This window comes from Erythrolamprus reginae, chromosome 1 (assembly GCF_031021105.1).
Source record: "Erythrolamprus reginae isolate rEryReg1 chromosome 1, rEryReg1.hap1, whole genome shotgun sequence".
Lineage (NCBI taxonomy): Eukaryota > Metazoa > Chordata > Lepidosauria > Squamata > Dipsadidae > Erythrolamprus > Erythrolamprus reginae.
This window is the reverse complement of record NC_091950.1, coordinates 119,061,068-119,080,758: the sequence shown is the minus strand read 5'-3', so window position 1 is coordinate 119,080,758 and position 19,691 is coordinate 119,061,068. Positions and strand designations below refer to the sequence as shown.

General features: G+C 42.9%; 1 protein-coding gene across 2 annotated transcripts in view; it reads left to right on the top strand.

The window, feature by feature from the left end:
* Nucleotides 1-19,691, top strand: part of BMAL1 (basic helix-loop-helix ARNT like 1) — a 62,128-nt gene that overhangs the window by 27,211 nt on the left and 15,226 nt on the right. For both annotated transcript variants that reach the window (XM_070762770.1, XM_070762762.1), the window contains exons 5-12: nt 3,318-3,356; nt 3,789-3,830; nt 4,593-4,750; nt 6,014-6,093; nt 8,174-8,266; nt 8,963-9,080; nt 10,654-10,803; nt 13,401-13,647. In XM_070762770.1, the coding sequence (XP_070618871.1) occupies nt 3,318-3,356; nt 3,789-3,830; nt 4,593-4,750; nt 6,014-6,093; nt 8,174-8,266; nt 8,963-9,080; nt 10,654-10,803; nt 13,401-13,647 (927 nt within the window). The remainder of the gene's footprint in view (nt 1-3,317; nt 3,357-3,788; nt 3,831-4,592; nt 4,751-6,013; nt 6,094-8,173; nt 8,267-8,962; nt 9,081-10,653; nt 10,804-13,400; nt 13,648-19,691) is intronic.

Here is a 19,691-nt window from a genome sequence, read left to right as displayed (position 1 = left end):
TTTTTCGTCTTACGAACGCCAAACCTGAACTTCCGGGTTCGGCGTTCGGGAGGCTGCTGGGAAGCCCCGCAGCCCAGCTGTCACCTTTTAAAACAGCCGGGGGGGCTTCCCGGAAGCCGAAGCCAGAAGTTCGGGTTTGGCGTTCGGCTTCGGGAAGCTGCTGGGAAGCCCCCCGGCTGTTTTAAAGGTGACAGCCGGGCGCCGGGGCTTCTCGGCGGCGGCGGCAGGTTCGTAAGATGGAAAACGTTCGGGAGGCCGCTTTGGGTTTTTGGCTGGGAGGGAGGGCAGGAGGTCCGGCGCTGGGGGAGGGAGTCAGGAAGGTCCTCCTGCTCCCCCCTCCCAGCGAAAAACACAAAGACGGTCTGCCGCCGGAGACCCCTTTATATTTTTGGCTGGGGGGGAAACAGGAGGCGCAGGATCGGGCTGGCGGCGGGCGCGGGAAAAGGCAGCAGGTCTGGCACACCCCCCACCCCAGCACTTTGAATCCCGCCGCTTCTGCTGGATACGGGCGGTGGGCGAGGCGAGCTGCCAAGCCCCTGGCTTCCGCGCCACTCGTCCCACCCACCGCCCGTATCCAGCAGAAGCTGCTGGATTCAAAGTGCTGGGGTGGGGGGGCTGTCGGGACACCCCCCACCCCAGCACTTTGAATCCCGCCGCTTCTGCTGGATACGGGCGATGGGCGGGGCGAGCTGCCAAGCCCCTGGCTTCTGCGCCGCTAGTCCCACCCACCGCCCGTATCCAGCAGAAGCTGCTGGATTCAAAGTGCTGGGGTGGGGGGGCTGTCGGGACATCCCCCACCCCAGCACTTTGAATCCCGCCGCTTCTGCTGGATACGGGCGATGGGCGGGGCGAGCTGCCAAGCCCCTGGCTTCCGCGCCACTCGTCCCACCCACCGCCCGTATCCAGCAGAAGCTGCTGGATTCAAAGTGCTGGGGTGGGGGGGCTGTCGTGACACCCCCCACCCCAGCACTTTGAATCCCGCCGCTTCTGCTGGATACGGGCGATGGGCGGGGCGACCTGCCAAGCCCCTGGCTTCCGCGCCGCTCGTCCCACCCACCGCCCGTATCCAGCAGAAGCTGCTGGATTCAAAGTGCTGGGGTGGGGGTGCTGTCGGGACACTCCCCACCCCAGCACTTTGAATCCCGCCGCTTCTGCTGGATACGGGCGATGGGCGGGGCAAGCTGCCAAGCCCCTGGCTTCCGCGCCGCTCGTCCCACCCACCGCCCGTATCCAGAAGAAGCTGCTGGATTCAAAGTGCTGGGGTGGGGGGGCTGTCGGGACAAGCCGCGCACAAAGGCCGAGGCGAGGCTGAGCAGGAGGAGAAGCCAACCAGCGAGGCATTGTTCTCCGGACCCCGCCCGCTCAGCCCCGCGGCGGCCCTTTCCCTCTCCAGGCTGCGGGCGGGGTCCGGAGAACAATGCCCGAGCTCCTTTCGCCTGCGGCTCCCAGCCCACCGCCTCGCTGGTTGGCTTCGCCTCCTGCTCAGCCTCGCCTCGGCCTTTGTGCGCGGCTCCTCCGCCGGAGCTCTGCCGCGCGCACCCCTTCGCAGCCCCCTCGCTCCTTGTCCCGACAACCCCCCCACCCCAGCACTTTGAATCCAGCAGCCGGGCTGAGCGGGCGGGGTCCGGAGAACAATGCGTTTGAAGGCTGCTGGAAAGCCGCGCGGCTGTTTTAAAAGGTGACAGCCGGGCTGGGGGGGTTTCCAGCAGCCGCCAAACGCGGAAGTTTGGGTTTGCTGGGAAGCCCCCCAGCCCGGCTGTGACCTTTTAAAACAGCCGCGCGTCTTCCCAGCCATCTCCCGAAGCCAAACGCCAAACCCAAACTTCGCTCCTGTCCTGGCTAAATCGTGTGGCAGTAAACAGTAAACAGGCTTTGGAGTTTTGGCTGGGGGGAGAAGTAGGACCTTCCTAACTCCCTCCCCCCCAGCCAAAACCCCAAAGCATGTTTGCTGTCACACGATTTAGCGGCGAAGTGACGTGAAGGGATGGAAACCGCCCGGTTTCAGCTCCCCATTCCTCCACGTCACTTCGCTCCTGTCCTGGCTAAATCGTGTGGCAGCAAACAGGCTTTGCGGTTTTGGCTGGGGGAGAGGGAGTTAGGAAGGTCCTACTTCTCTACCCCAGCCAAAACCCCAAAGCATGTTTGCTGCCACACGATTTAGCGGCGAAGTGACGTGAAGGGATGGAAAGCTGAAACCGCCCGGTTTCAGCTCCCCATTCCTCCATGTCACTTCGCCCTGAATGCTTCTTGGCCGCCTGGGCGAGCGGTGGGGAGTCGCCAATGGCCGGCAGAAGATTGCTCTTGCTGACCTGATGCCTCGCGGTGAAGCCGGGCAAGAGCGATCTTCTGCCGGCCATGGGCGACTCCCCGCCGCTCGCCCATGGCCGGCAGAAGATCGCTCTTGCCCGGCTTCCCCGCGAGGCATCAGGTCAGCATTCTGGACGGGCGGGCGGCGGGCGAGGAGGGGGGAAGCCTCGCGGGGAAGCCGGGCAAGAGCGATCTTCTGCCGGCCATGGGCGGCTACCCGCCGCTCGCCCATGGCCGGCAGAAGATCGCTCTTGCCCGGCTTCCCCGCGAGGCAGCAGGTCAGCATCCTGGGCGGGCGAGCAGCGGGGAAGCCGGCGGCTGTGGCAGCTGCTGCCCCCCCCTGTTTTAAAAGTGACAGCCGGGCGGCAGCGTTTTTTTGCGGGGTTTTTTTTGTTGTTGCACGGATTAATAGACTTTACATTGTTTCCTATGGGAAACAATGTTTCGTCTTACGAACCTTTCGTCTTACGAACCTCCTCCTTGCACCAATTAAGTTCATATCATGAGGTATTACTGTATATTGACAAGAGAGAAACATCTATAAAACCTATTATTCAAACAAACAAAAATCATATTGTATATTTCCTCTGGGACTAGAAAATTTAATAACTAAACTTACAAAAATTATGAAAATTGTTTTCTTCTAGCAATATACAATATGCACCCTACCCACCCAGATGGAGCCAAAACCAGAGATAACCATGCTGGTTTTTGTGGCAACCATCAATGTTAAATATTTATTTAATCTTCATTGATCTCTTCTGCTAAACATGGCTTTCCTTTCTTATAATTAATAAAAAGAATGCATCAGCGTAATAAACAGTATGAGCAGGTTTAGCTATATGTGGCATCTCAACTGTTTATTTCCCAGTATAGTTTATATATTTACTGTATCATAACATTTGATTCCAATAATATGAACATTTGTGCTTTACCAACATAGTATAAAACGTTATACAGTAGTTTTTACTTCATTTAATGTCATGTTCATTTTTCTTTTGATTTTATAGTGAAGGCATGGATACAGATAAGGATGATCAACATGGAAGGTATTTATTTCTTCACCATTGACCAATTGATTGGCTTTTTGGAAAACCTGCTTTTCTTTTCCTTAAAAAACTTTTCCAAAAGTATAACTTTTGATTGTTCTGAAGTAGGAGATAAAAGGATGATTTTGGTCCACATGGACTATAATTAGGATCTCTGGGAATCTAGGAATGTTCAAAGGACTAGAAATGGGTTAATATTACTGGGGTGTCAGATCCTAATAGAATAACCAATGAGAAAGAAATGGTAATGTTGATGAGAGAATGTGCATGGCGATCCTTCTGAAACTGAAATAACATCAGTGACATCGCATCTAGTGCCACGTATTCAGGGAGGCTTTGGGTGTCACTTTCTTTGATGCCTTCTTTCTCCTGCTGCATTATAAATAGAGAGCTGCTATCAAATCTAACTTCTGTCACTTTACTTTCCACTAGGTTGGAATATACAGACCAACAGGGCAGAATAAAAAATGCAAGGTAAGGTCTTTATAGTTATTGGTTGTGTTAAATGCAGATCTTTTACATGCATTCCTAAATGGAGTTTCATGCTTCTTTTGTTTTATTACAAAGTTTTTATATTCAGCAGTACTAATTTATATTTTTAGACAATATTAGACCATATTACTCTATTTGGAAAAAAAAATCCCACTCTATTTGCATTTACTTATTAGGCACAATAGTATTCAGTCATCAGCTCTTAAATTAGCTTGCATTGGCAACCTATTTTGCAACTAGCCTCCTGAATTGTGTCCAATTTTTAAAGCAGTTTTAAAAAGAATTTTTATAATCTGGAAAAAAAAAAAGAATTAATCATGGAAAATCAGTCATAGTGTAAAATGTGATTTATACAAATAATGGTGGTCACAATTTGCCATTAGTGTTCCTCTTGCGGTATATAATATCTGTTCCTGCTTAGTTGAGAATGCTGTGGAAAACCAGAGCTATTCAAGGCTTATTTTTCACTTTGTAATTTGTTTCAGACTTGATTAAAATTTTAAGCCTTGTTTATTATTTATTTATTTACTTACTTACTCACTCACTCACTCACTCACTCACTCACTCACTCGTCTGTTTGTTTGGTTATTTATTTATTTCTATTTGCTGCTCCAGGTAAATTAAATGTTTATATATGAAACACTAAAAATGTTTATAATAATGTCCTACAAATACTGTAGATAAGAATTGAATTATAACATGGGATGTTGAAAATGTCATGATTTTTATTTCATGATTATTTAGAGAGGCTCACAGTCAGATTGAAAAACGGCGACGTGATAAGATGAACAGCTTTATTGATGAATTGGCTTCTTTAGTGCCAACATGCAACGCTATGTCTAGAAAGTTAGATAAACTTACTGTTCTGAGAATGGCGGTTCAGCACATGAAGACTTTACGAGGTAAGTTTTAAAAAACGTTTAAGTAAAATGTTTAAGTAAAATGATTCCATGTATGGGTTTTAGGCTCGGAGAAATGTTTTTGTGTAATGAAAGCACTTTGGATACTATTTCAGAAACACTTATAAGACTACAATAAGGAGGGTCAGCGTTAGTTTTCCTTCTTGTAAAAATCTACGGGGAGAATGGTGGTATGCCTGAAGATAGCAAAACAATGTGTGAGTGAGACAATATTCTTAGCTGCTGTTTTTTTCAGTTTTAGATTAACTAGTACAGTGATACCTTATCTTATGAACTTAATTGGTTCCGGGACGAAGTTTGTAAGGTGAAAGGTTTGTAAGACGAAACAATGTTTCCCATAGGAATCAATGGAAAAGCGATTAATGCGTGCAAGCCCAAAACTCACCCCTTTTGCCAGCCGAAGCGCCCATTTTTGCACTACTGGCATTCCCCTGAGGCTCCCCTCCATGGGAAACACCACCTCCGGACTTCCGTGTTTTTGCGATGCTGCAGGGGAATCCCAGCAGGGGAATCCCAGCAGCGCAAAAACGGGTGCTTCGCTGGCAACGGAAGTCTGGAGGTGGGGTTTCCCAGCAAGGGGAGCCTCAGCGAAATTGCAGCATCACAAAAACACAGAAGTCCTCGAATCCGTGTTTTTGTGATGCTGCGGTTTCGCTGAAGCTCCCCTCGCTGGGAAACCCCACCTCCAGACTTCCGTTGCCAGCGAAGCACCCGTTTTTGCGCTGCTGGGATTCCCCTGCAGCATCATAAAAACACAGAATTCTGGAGGTGGTGTTTCCCATAGAGGGGAGCCTCAGAGGAATCCCAGCAGCACAAAAATGGGTGCTTCGCTGGCAACAGAAGTCCAGAGGCGGGGCATCCCAGTGGCGGCGGCTTGGGTTTGTAAGGTGAAAATAGTTTGGAAGAAGAGGCAAAATAATCTTAAACTCCAGGTTTGTATCTCAAAAAGTTTTTATGACGAGGGGTTTGTAAGATGAGGTATCACTGTAATAGTTTCCTATTGCTGAAAGGTACAAAATAAATATGATGGCTCATCAGGATATTATTGTATACACTGATTTCAAACAAAACGTATTAAAACGTAGCTTGGGAATTTCTGAGAAAACATCAAATTTATTTTAGAATTTCAAGCAAAGATACTGAAAATAGTTAAGATACTGAAAATAGCTGCATACATGGGAGTTTAACACATGTTCCACATAATATGATAGATTGTTTACTTAAAATATTTTCCTTTGCCTTAAGGTGCTACAAATCCATACACTGAGGCAAACTACAAGCCTACTTTTCTCTCAGATGATGAATTAAAGCATCTAATTCTTAGGGTATGTATAAGAATGAAACCCCCAAAGATTAGAATGGCTCCCATCCTCCTTGCCTTTTGTAAGCTTCTTAAAACCCACCTCTGCCGCCAGGCATGGGGGAATTGAGATACACTTCCCCCTAGGCCTTTACAATTTTATGCATGGTATGTCTGTATGTATGTTTGGTTTTACAATAAAGGTTTTTTACTGTTTATATTGGATTGTCATATGCTGTTTACTACTGTTGTTAGCCTCCCCGAGTCTACGGAGAGGGGCAGCATACAAATCCAATAAAATAAAATAAAATAAGCTTCAGCTACATGAATTTGTATAAGGGATGATGAAAGTGAAGGTTTTCTTTTATCAGACGCACTGACTGCAGTGTCTTTTAAAGTAACAGATGCATGCTCTAAGCCAGGGTATCAAGCAGATCAGCATTGTAGTTCTCCACAGGGGGGGGACAGACGGATGCCTCCTGCAGCACTTTAGCGCCAAAAAGAGGCAAGAGGGGCACATGTGGCTTTCCATGCCTTGTTTTCGCCCTCCATGGCCTTCTGAAGCGCCAGCCAAAAACGGACGGATTTTTGGCTTCCAGCAGCACTTTGCCAGCCAAAAATAACTTAAAGTCCCAGATTGCTGAAAAATCCACAATGCTCTTCTTTTAGCATGTCAATGTTAATAAAGGGTTGTTGTTTTTTTTAACATCATAAACAGGTGTACAGCAGCCATCTTCAAAGATTAAGGCAGCCAAACACAGAGAGATTATTTTGGATCCTTGAATTGGCCTAACACTAATAATACATTGGTTACATTTTATAGATAGTTCTGTATTTATGACTGGTCATTTAGCGACTGTTCAAAGTTACGATATATTTTTTCAGGGCTACTAACAAACAGGATTCAAAGTTCTGATGACCACCCTCCTACCCCATAGTCATATGATCATATTTTGGATACTAGGCAGCTAGCCTACTTTTATAGATGTTTGCAGTACTTTGTGACCATGATTTACAATGGTTTTTTACTGGAAACCGGGCTTTTACTTCCAATTTCCAGCAAAAAGCCAGCCATTGTGGACAATAGTTTCACATAATGATCGTGGTGATGGGCAGTGGTTGAATGAATCACCACGGTCATTTTGCAAGTCATAAAACCAGGCTATCCTCATGATGATTGACTTAATGGCCAGCATAATTTGCAACCCTAATTCCAGTCTTAATTTACAGTGATAAATTGGGAATTACCTGGGTTTTTGTTTCATGTGACCAGTATTGCTGTCTTTGCTTTCTAACGGGATAAGCACCTTCCATTCTGTAATGGAAGCTTGGTCAGATCTTCCTAATAAGATATCGTTGAAATGATCTGTTGAACGATCATATTTTTTAGCCAGTCAGCTCAATGACTTGCTGTTTGATATTGTATTAAAATACAACAAATATGGAAAGGGCTAAGTTGGAAAAAATTCAGCAAATCCCAAACACTTTAGGTTTATTTGAAACCACAGTTGCATTGCTGTGCTTTTGTTCTGTGATTATGGTATATAATGTCTTCCAAAACTTGCAGAATGACCGTTCACAAAAGTAAGGTGAATTAAAGTGATCTATTTCTAAAAAATATTCCCCTGCCCCTGCAAGCAGATCATGTCATCAATTAAAATCAGGCATTTTGCCTTCTGTGTTTCTGTGGCCTCCTTTCTAAACACACATTGGAACGACTCCTGGAAGCTTTTAATAATCTGTAAAGATTTACAACAGAAAGAGGAGAAAGAATGACTTGCCTAATCTTCCTCTTATAAAGACAATAACAAAAACATTTTCCCAGGGGAACCTTTAAAAAGACATAAAAACTATTTTTGCTCTTCCATTTTTAAATCAATATAGTTTAGGGGCACTAGTTTATATATTTTTAATTATATATTTAGCTATGACATGATATTACTTCTTTGTTTTTAGCACTGCTGAGATAGTAAGAAGTAGCATTTTATTATGTGTTAATTGTGTTATTTTCAGAGAAAACATGGTGTAATTCAGTTGCACAAAGTTATAATTAATTTCAAAAATATGTAAATAAGACATAACGATTATTTTTTGTATACCATTAGGCAGCAGATGGCTTTCTCTTCGTTGTGGGTTGTGACAGAGGGAAGATACTCTTCGTTTCAGAATCGGTCTTCAAAATTCTCAATTATAGTCAGGTATTATTATTATTATTATTATTATTTTGCCTATTTTATGATTTCAAAGAAAAATATAGAAGATGAAGCAGAAATAAAATATTTGAAAAAATCAGAAATGGAAAATATTGTTGAACTAGTCACTAGTAAGATGGAAGGTCTGTCTGTCTGTTTATATCTATCTATCTATCTATCTATCTATCTATCTATCTATCTAATGTTATCTTTCAGAGAAATGTTGAAAGTTATAGTTTAGCAACATGTATCACTCTAACTTTAATGATGCATATAATCAACTGTGTGGTTAAAGAACCATGATTGTCTCCATTTCATGGTTGAAAAGACTTTTAGCAAAATTTAAGAGTGGATTGTTCTTCCATATTATTCACTTTCATTGGTTTATTGGTTGTCTTTTGTTTTGTTGCTGTTGTTTTTGGTCAGCTGTCTTTCCTTCTTGGTAGACATTATTTTGTTCTCTTTTCATCAGTATGGCCCTCAAATTTGAAAGAATAAAAATCAGATAAATAAATCATGATTGTCTCCTACTAAATCATGATTGTCGCCTATTCTTGGTATGAAATATATTAAGCAATCATATTTTATCTTCCTACTACTTTGAATATTAATAAACTTAGTGAAACCAGTGTTTTTCTTTGCTGAAAGCATCATAGCCGATTATAATGACTTTACTAGTTGTATATATTTTCTTATTGATAGAATGATCTGATTGGCCAAAGCCTGTTTGATTACCTGCATCCTAAAGATATTGCCAAAGTTAAGGAACAACTCTCTTCCTCAGATACCGCCCCACGGGAAAGGCTCATAGATGCAAAAAGTGAGTATTTGGATAGTTTATCCAACTTTTATTTCATTTTTAGTTTCTTTTGGAATAGCCCAGACTAAAATGCTTTTAACAGTAAATAGCTATATCGGGGAGTGGGGAAGGTTTTTTTGTTCTAATTACAAAAGACTGTTGTTGTTGTTAGTTGCGAAGTAGTGTCCAATCCATCGTGACCCCATGGACAATGTTCCTCCAGGCCTTTCTATCCTTACCATTCCCCTTGTAAACTATAGTCCTATACTAATTCTGAAGTTTTTTTGTTATTAATATTATAATTAATAGATTGATTTTAATGAGTTACATAAAATAAGGTGTGGAAAATGAAATATATAATCATTAATATTTTAAACTTTATTTTTCTGGTTCTGGCCCCTGGGCCCTGAGTTTGATACCCTTGTTCTATATCATTGTCGTATCACTCCTATTAAGATTTTTCTTGTTTGGCATAATAACCATATTCTCGTCAGTATATTATTTTAGTAAAATAAGACGTAACTCTTTTCTTGTATGTCCCATGTTCACCGACTTATGAGAGCAACCAATATGACTATACTTTTATTTATCAATTTGCCAGCAACTTCTTAAATAATTCTTGGTGGCTTAAACATTGAAGTTAAAAACAATAGAGACAACAACTGAGAATTACTCTCGAATGCATTCCATATGGGGAAAGGTATTTTTTTTAAAAAAAAAAAAAGAGGAAAGAAACAACAAACAAAAAAAGCACCAGGAAGTGGATCACTTTATCCTATCTCAGGCCCTGCTGAAAGAGATTTCAAGTTTTTAAAGAAGTTCTAAAGTTTGACCATGTGGGACCATGTGGATTCCATTGCTCCATAGGGCAACACAGCTGCAGACAAGGAGCATTTTATAGGTCCTACAAGATGACAGTACTTTAGCTTTACTTATAATTTACATATAATGTCATTCAGATATTTCAATAAAGTTTCAAACATTTGCTTATTCAATCTTAGCGCATCCACTAACTTTCATTTCCATTCAATCAACAGATGATTTTTCCATAATATTGATAATTTTTCTTTCCATTTCAATTAATCATTCATCTGAAAGCATATCGCACAGAACTGCGCACAGTGTTTAGGTGAATTTGTAAACTGGGTTCTTAATGCAGCCAAAAATTCTGTTAAACCTTTTTGGTAATCACACAATACTGATGATCGAAGTGAAAAAGTCCAATTTTGAAGTCCTTTAGAAATATTTTGCTAACAACCGAGATACCTATTCTGGTATTCTTTATTCATGTAACTTTAATTTTCTCTTTAATAAATTCCATTTCCGAATTTCAGGTCTACTTTTTTCTTTTCTCCTTGGTCTTTCCAACGATCTCCTCTGTAAATTGGAGAATGAACCTCTTCGTTCAGTCACTGCATTTATTGGTACCATGTTGAAGATCGGTAGGGCTAGGACAGGGACCTATAGGTTGTTGGGATTTTTTTGTGTGCTTCCCATTAAAATTTAACACCTAATTCAGACTAGACGTGAAAAACAAAGCTTGGATCAGAGATACTCGACAGTTTTGAATTAATGCTTTTTCCTCTTCATGCAGCTGGACTTCCAGTCAAAACAGATATTACACCTGGGCCATCCCGACTGTGTTCTGGAGCAAGACGATCATTCTTTTGTAGGATGAAATGTAACAGACCCTCAGTGAAAGTAGAAGACAAAGACTTTCCTTCCACCTGTTCTAAAAAGAAAGGTATAATGAAGATTTAAGTAGCATTAGGTGATGCAAAGTTGTATACAAAGTAGGATAACAAGCAATTTTTTACATTGTCAGATAACAACTCTTCAGACCACTGAATCCAGAAAAATCAAAATTATTTGATGTTTTATACAAAACAGGCACTGCCGAGAAGTGTTCTCTCTAATTTTTTTTGGAGGTGGGCGGAAAAGTATAGTGTCTGAGCGGCAGTCCCTTCGGGACTGGGCGGCACAGAAATAATAATAAAATTTCCCTCTCGGCTTCTGGGCAGGTTTGGAAAACTCTTGAGTTGATGATGATTTTTAAGTGAGCGATTGCTCACTGCTCAGCTTAGAGGGAACTATGCTGCCGAGGTGGGGGGGACGGACGGACAGAGAGAACTGCTGGCCGGGGAACGGTGGATCCCAGCAGGGAGGATCCTAGGCATGGCTGTGTTTGGAGCTTCTCTAGCTGCCGAGGTTGGGGTGAGTGGGTAGAGAGAACTGCTGCTGGCCAGTGGTTCCCAGCGAGGAGAATCCCAGGCAAGACTGCATGTGTTCAGAGCTTCCTTGGCCGGCATTGCTGAGGTGGCAGAGGACAGACAGAGTTGCTGCCGGCCGGGGAATGGTGGTTCCCAATGGGGAGGAACCAAGGCAAGGTCGCACATTTGGAGCTTCCGTGGCTACAAATTGCACTCTCAAGGTGGTGGGGCTAAGAGAGCTGCCAATGTCTGGGGAATGGCTGCTGCTTTGTCTTGCCAGGGAACGGACCGGTGCCTAGTTGTCTTCCAGTAAGAGGTGCACCGGCCATCTTGGAAGAAGTGGGGGACATGCGATAGGGTGGGAGCACACGCATGCGTAGTGAGAGGTTTGAATGTGGGCATCCACAGTACGAAGAGGATGTGCAGGGGGAGCGCGAGGGACAGTTGTGCACATATGCGCAAATGGGGCACACATTGCGTTATGAGTGCTGGCGTGCGCAATTGCGACAGCGCGCTAATGCTTGGATATTTGGCACGCAATACTAAAAAGATTCACCATCACTATTCTAAACTTAAGATCATGTAGGCCAGTACCTTATCATGCTGCCTTTGATGTGCTGTTGCTAATGGTGCCTGGGGTGGATTAATAACAATATCACAGAACTTCTTAGCCTTCAGGAAGCATTCCAATTCTGCAGCCCAAATAATATAATTCTTCTGTCCCAATCGAGGCAGAGAACTCTTCTGGAAATCAACAGTTCTTCCTGCAAGCCTTTTTACATAGGCAGTCCTTTGTTCAGCTTAATTACAGTTCTTACTGTGTCTGGTGTCCTCTGGGTCCATAACAAGCAATCCAACCAGCAGACAAATAAAAAATTCAGCAGGATTCATTTACATAAGAAACTTATTTTTATACATTACCATACAGCAGAAGACAGAATCAGAACTCAGAATCCAGAAGTACAGAATCAATAATCACAGAAACACACACACACACACACATACACACATATACACAACACACCCATAGATCAGTGAACCTAAGCCACACCAGGCTCTGAGCCGTCTGGGTCACCAAACAGTCCCCATTGGCTAACCTGTTACAATGTCTATTCCAATTCATGAACTCTTGTATACTGACACAACTATTCAGGCCACTGAATGCAGCAAATCAAAATTATTTGGTGTTACATAGAGAATGGGAATTAACTTTTTGTGATTTATGCAAGTCTGCATATTGAATGAAGAACAGGGGTGTTTTTTTTTGGGGGGGGGGGTCCCTTAATATCCTAGGAAAAAATCTTCCAAATGGTATTTATTAAGAGTAAGATACTAACTTACTAAAAAATTAAAAGCAGAATATAACTATAACTGTTTAATGTTTATTTGAATGGCAAGATAACAAGTGTTTCTGGTATGGTTTAAAAAAAACATTAGGTTTATGAATAAAACTTAAAATTGTCTCAATTTAAATAAATTCACATACTGAATTCAAGAATAGATATAACTTGTAGTAAAATAATGTCAATTAAAATGCAAAAGCAAGTGAAAACGATATAAAAAGAGGATTCAATTTAAAATATATGGCATACAAAATCCATTGCTACATCTTCATTATAGAGAATGATGAAGAGATAGGTTTTCAATAGGCATCTAAAAATATTGCTGTTGGTAGCTCACAAATCATGTAGGGAATGCATTCCAAAGTGAAGGCTGTATGCTGAGAATGCCTGATAACAAATAATTAGAATATGACACTCTGTGGTTCTGGACACAGTCAAGAAGTCCTCCCCATTCAATTTTAGCAATTGATTTCCTAAACAATCTGTCAATTATCATGGTTTATTCCTGGCTTAAGAACAATACAGCATGTTTGTGGCCACCAAATCAAGTGTAAGGGCAGTGCCGATTAAATTTTAGTTTGTTTGAATCTATCTTTTTGGTGCCTTCGAGTTAGTGTTGACTTTTGGACAATTTTCTTAGCAAGATTTTTAGAAGTGTGTTACCATTGCTCTCTTCCTATAGACCCTATCTCTGTCTCCAGTTACTGGTTTGCAACATGCAGTTTCTCTTGATTCCAATTGTGAATGTATTTGTTTGCTTATTTATTTAACCTTATTTTGTTTTGTAGCCGATCGCAAAAGCTTTTGTACTATCCACAGCACAGGATATTTAAAAAGCTGGCCACCAACAAAAATGGGACTAGATGAAGACAACGAGCCTGATAATGAAGGCTGTAACTTAAGCTGTCTTGTTGCAATTGGACGTTTGCATCCTCACGTAGTTCCTCAACCATTAAATGGAGAGATCAGGGTTAAACCAACGGAATACGTTTCTCGACATGCAATTGATGGCAAATTTGTATTTGTAGACCAAAGGTAAGGGCAGCATTTAATTCTTGCTTTGAGGATAATAGTTCTTACTCTTTTGAGATGGCCCTATGTGGCTTGTTTGAAGAAACAGTAATGTTTGTACGATGATGAACAAATTGCAAAACACTTCAGCACTTATATTGTAAATATAAATGAACTGAGTATCCTAATTGGTTTCCTCTTTGTAACATAAAATGCAAGCTTGAAAAAAATATGTAAGGATATTGACAATTGGCTGAATGATGACAGTTGCAGTGAATGGAAATACTGGGACAATCCACAATCTTTCCTTGCTGTGCTGAAGTGAACTTTGAACTACCTTCCCCTGCCCAACTCCCAACATAGTACAAGAAGCCAGTTTGAGGGTATCATTTCACAGTTCAGCATCAGCTGACACAGCCCTGATCCCAGGAGTCATGAGAGGTCTCTGCCTAAAGATACACAGTCCTCAATTAGATTGCAAAAATACACTTGATACATTTTTTAAAAAGAAATGGTTCCTTTGATATCTGTTGTTCTATAATTATATAGGAGGGAGTAAAAAGTTCTATTAATGAGCTTATTTTGCTTTTCTTAAAGACGAAGCAGAGGAAATTAATCAAAATGCAGGGGACTACTGAATTTGTTGCATCAGCTATAATTAATTTTCAACAGTTCTATTAAGCCAACCAATAGCTGTATTAAGCTAATGCCAGCTTTATTGCTGAGAACGTTGGAACTGTTATTTTCTGCATATAAAAAAAGGAAAATAAAAAAAATATTGTATGTCAATATATGCAACTTAACTCTAGATAGGCAGATGCTGAGGTTATTTTGAAGAAAGGTGTGTGTGTGTGTGTGTGTGTTGAGGGAAGATAATTTAAAACCTCACGGACAAGAACGGGTCCAAAGACGGGCTACAAGAATGGTGGAAGGTCTTAAGCATAAAACGTATCAGGAAAGACTTAATGAACTCAATCTGTATAGTCTGGAGACCAGAAGGAAAAGGGGGGACATGATCAAAACATTTAAATATGTTAAAGGGTTAAATAAGGTCCAGGAGGGAAGTGTTTTTAATAGGAAAGTGAACACAAGAACAAGGGGACACAATCTGAAGTTAGTTAGGGGAAAGATCAAAAGCAACGTGAGGAAATATTATTTTACTGAAAGAGTAGTAGATGCTTGGAACAAACTTCCAGCAGACGTGGTTGATAAATCCACAGTAACTGAATTTAAACATGCCTGGGATAAACATATATCCATCCTAAGATAAAATACAGAAAGTAGTATAAGGGCAGACTAGATGGATCATGAGGTCTTTTTCTGCCGTCTTCTATGTTTCTAAGAACCTTATTTCAAAAAATTCAAATAATTAATTACAATAGTTGTCATCAGTCAGGCTGAAATTCTGAGCTCTTTCTCTGAGAACTTATCTTTCCCATGGAGCCATAGGGGATAAAGTAGAGAGGTAGATACTTTGGATTGTCCCACCCGAAATCCATAAAATACAAAATACAAGTGATAGCTACGAATAACTACACTACATTTCTCATGAGAAAGCTTTTAATGAGCATTTTTTTAATTTAAAGCAATAAAATTCCAGTGTTACATAGAAACATAGAAGATTGACGGCAGAAAAAGACCTCGTGGTCCATCTAGTCTGCCCTTATGCTATTTCTTGTATTTTATCTTAGGATGGATATATGTTTATCCCAGGCATGTTTATATTCAGTTACTGTGGATTTACCAACCACGTCTGCTGGAAGTTTGTTCCAAGCATCTACTACTCTTTCAGTAAAATAATATTTTCTCACATTACTTCTAATCTTTCCCCCAACTAACCTCAGATTGTGCCCCCTTGTTCTTGTGTTCACTTTCCTATTGAAAACACTTCTCTCCTGAACCTTATTCAACCCTTAAAAGCTGAGGAATGTAACAGATACATCTCCAATGCCTGTTGCTTTGGCATTGCCATGTAAATAGCGGCCTACAGTTTGTTGGTCAGAGACAATCATTTCATCTTCTGTGGTTCTGTGCTGAGGCTCTGTTTATGCGTCTTCGCTATCTGCAGCCTGGTGCCCTGCAAATGAATTAGATTTTCCACCTCCATAATTCCCCAGCTCACATACATTGATTTAAACCATGTTAAACCATTCCGCAATAAATAAAAGTTTTGAGGTAAAAGGGAGTAAAGGAGAGTGAAAGAAAGTAACATTCTCATACCCAAGGAATTCCGGTTAAAATCAATGTAGTCAGCCTAGGTCAGTGATGGCGAAAAGATCACACAGAAATATTGTGCATGCACTCATCATGGCCGCACTCCGGAAAAGCCAAACTTTCTGGTTCTAATGTGCATGCACGCCCAATGATCAACTGGCTGACGCACAGGCGCATACTGGTTTTTGGCACTGTCACACACGTGAAGGGATCGTGCTCCAGAAAAGCCAAATTTATCTTATTATCTTATTATCTTATTATCTTATTTATTGGATTTGTATGCCGCCCCTCTCCGTGGACTCGGGGGGGCTAACAACAGTGACAAAAACAGAATGTAAAAATTCAATACTAAAACAGCTAAAAACCCTTGTTATAAAACCAATCATACATACAAACATACCATGTATAAATTGAGGAAGCCTAGGGGGAAAGATTAGTTCCCCCATGCCTGATGGCAGAGGTGGGTTTTGAGGAGCTTACGAAAGACGAGGGTGGGGGCAATTCTAATCTCCGGGGGAGTTGGTTCCAGAGGGCCGGGGCCGCCACAGAGAAGGCTCTTCCCCTGGGCCCCACCAACCGACATTGTTTAGTTGACGGGACCCGGAGAAGGCCCACTCTGTGGGACCTAACTGGTCGCTGGGATTCGTGCGGCAGAAGGCAGTCTGAGATAATCTGACCCGGTGCCATGAAGGGCTTTATAGGTCATAACCAACACTTTGAATTGTGATCAGAAACTGATCGGCAACCAATGCAGACTGCGGAGTGTTGGTGTGACATGGGCATATTTTACTTTTCCATGTTCCATGTTAATTTCCATGTTCTGGCACTCATGCACACCTAACATTCAGCTGGCTGGCACACATGCGCACTCCAGTTTTAGGCACTGCTATGCGCACAAAGGACAGCTGATCATAGTGAATTCATATGCGAAGACAAACAGGCGACATGTCTTTGCCACTTTGGCCACCTGTGCCATAGGTTCACCATCACGGACCTCGCTAAACCTGTTATTTGGATTTTGGCATATGTGCACTATTCACTCAGAGAATGCTTACAGATTACTGGTATTTTCTGCTTAGCTGTTGCTAGACAGACCTTTCTGCCTAATACCTTTTAAACTTTTCTCAGCTTTTTAAAATATAAAGAATAAGCAGAAGCCACCGTAGCTCTCTCCAGTCAAGCAAAATGCTCCTAGATCAAACCAGCAAATTTGAAAATCTTCTTGACGACCCTTTTTTGAAAGATAAAATTGTAAATTACTTCTGCCAGATTATAATGGTTATGTGTGGGGGAATGAAAAAAATAATTTTGCAGAGTCAGGTTTTTCAAGATTGAACCCAATTACAAGCTACTCTAGGCATATGCTTTTATCATGCTGGCATTTCCACAGCTACAGTTGTATAATGGGATATAACTGTTTTATGTATTTGCTATGAATGACTTTTAGTATACAGTGGAACCCCGACATAAGAGCTGCTCTACTTAAGAGCAACTCGAGATAAGAGCTGGGAGGGGAGAGATATTTTTGTTCTACTTACAAGCCCAAATTCGAGATACAAGCGCCAAGGAGCTGTCTCCTGAAGCCAAACGCTAACTTCCGCGTTCGGCTTCAGGAGACAGCTGCGAAGCGGCGCGCGTGTTTTAAAAGGTTGCAGCCGGCCTGGGGGGCTCGGGGGGGTGCTTGCAGCTTTCTTTCTTGCTCTTTTTCTTTCTCTCTTTTACCTTCCCTTCCTCTATTTCTTCTTTTCTTTCTCCTTCCCACCTTCTTCCCTCCCTCCCTCCCTTCACTCATTCCTCTCTTACTCTCCCCTTTCATAAGTTTCCTTGCTTCCTTCCTCTGTTCCTGTCCCTTCCCCCTTTCTTTCTTTCTTTCTTTCTTTCTCTTTTTCTTTCTCTCTTTTACCTTCCCTTCCTCTATTTCTTCTTTTCTTTCTCCTTCCCACCTTCTTCCCTCCCTCCCTCCCTTCACTCATTCCTCTCTTACTCTTCCCTTTCATAAGTTTCCTTGCTTCCTTCCTCTGTTCCTGTCCCTTCCCTCTTTCCTTCCTTCCTTCCCACCCTCCGTCCATTCATTCACCCATTCCTCTCTTGATCGCTTAAAGCCGGTCCCTGGTGCAAAAAGGGTTGGGGACCTCTGTCCTACAGGATTGGGTGGCAGAGAAGTTGAACATATGTAAATTTAAAAGTTTAAGAAAGTTTACAAGTTAAGTGAAAGAAACTTCATTATTCATTTATATGTACATGTACATTTCTTCATTAAAAACATGTCTTTCTGCATAATTTAGACTAACTTTGTGAGTTTTTTGAGGGCTGGAACCAATTAAAATTATTTACATTAATTCCTATGGGGAAAAGTCGTTCGAGATAAGAGCTGCTCGACTTAAGAGCCCAGGTCCGGAACGAATTAAACTCGTATCTCGAGGTACCACTGTACTGTATTGTCATAACATCATAAAATATACCTTAGATAAATTTCTTTGTATAAAATACTAGTTTAAGTTTAAACTCTTTTAAATGTTGTCATAAAATACTGTTTAAAACTCGTATGTAGCTGCTTTCATCCTGAAATGACGTAAGCATTGAATTGTCAGTTCATTTTCGAGCTCTTCCTCTCATAACTCATATATTTTGTGTAAGAATTCCTTGTACTACATTGCATTTTAAAATGTATGTACACTGCAGAATTGGTGGGTGAACTTTAGGTTACAGTGATCCCTCGATTTTCACGATCTCGATTTTCACGAAACGCTATATCGCGATTTTTCAAAAAATAATAATTAAAAAATACTCCCCGGGTTTTTTGCTATACTGTACCACGGTTTTTCTCACCCGATGACATCATACGTCATCACCAAGAGTCACTTCTCTGTCTCTCTTTTTCTATCATTTCTCTCTCTTCCTTCCACTCTTCTCTCTCTCTTTCTTCCTCTCTCACACTCTCTTCCTCCCTCTCTCATCTCTTTCGGGGGGGCGGCGGGCGGGTGCCTACGGGGAACGGTGGCCGCCAGCGCTGCTGCAGGAGGACTCGGCGGTGAGAGGGGCGGTAGCGGCGAGGAGGCTGGAGGCGCTGCCATTGGCCGGGAACATGGCACTGAACAGGAACCAATTGCCCGGTGGCGGGGTTGTCCCGCCCCACGGGGAAAGTAACCGGAGCCGAAGAGGCGCTCGGCTGGCAAGGGGCGGCAGGAGGGAGAGTTTGGCCGGGCGGGGTGTGTGTTTGTGTGGTGGGGGAGAGCTTGCGTATCTTCGGGGATGGCGATACGCAGGCGGAGCGTTTCCATCTGCTCCGCTGGGACGGGCGCCTCTAAGCCCAGTGTCTGCTTTCTCTCCCCGGGAACCGCCTGCTTTCCTCCACTTCGAGCGGGGCGCCTGGGCTCCCGAGTACCCGCGTCTTTTCCATCAACCGGAGGAGGAGTGCGACTTCTGCCCAAGTGTTAAAGAGGCAGTGGAGGGCTTAACCCGCGTCGCTCCCTCCCTCCTTGCCATCCCCGGGACTTCGACTCTGGGTGGGGAAGGCGGTGATAGCGGCAAACGGCGGACAGGCGAGCGACAAACGGCGGCCGGGCGGGCGGGTGAACGGGCGAGCGAACGGCGAACGGCGGGTGCTGGGGGGCGGGGGCAGCCGGCATTCAAAGCAATCTGTCGGCTTCCGCACTCTCGTCGCTCCCCGCCTCCACCATCTGCGCATGCGCGGCCATGGGGAAAAGGTGCGCATGCGCAGATGGTGTTTTTACTTCCGCACCGCTATATCGCGAAAAATCGAGTATCGCGAGGGGTCTTGGAACGTAACCCTCGCGATACTCGAGGGATCACTGTATTAATATTTCCAACTATATATAACTTATACGTGGTAA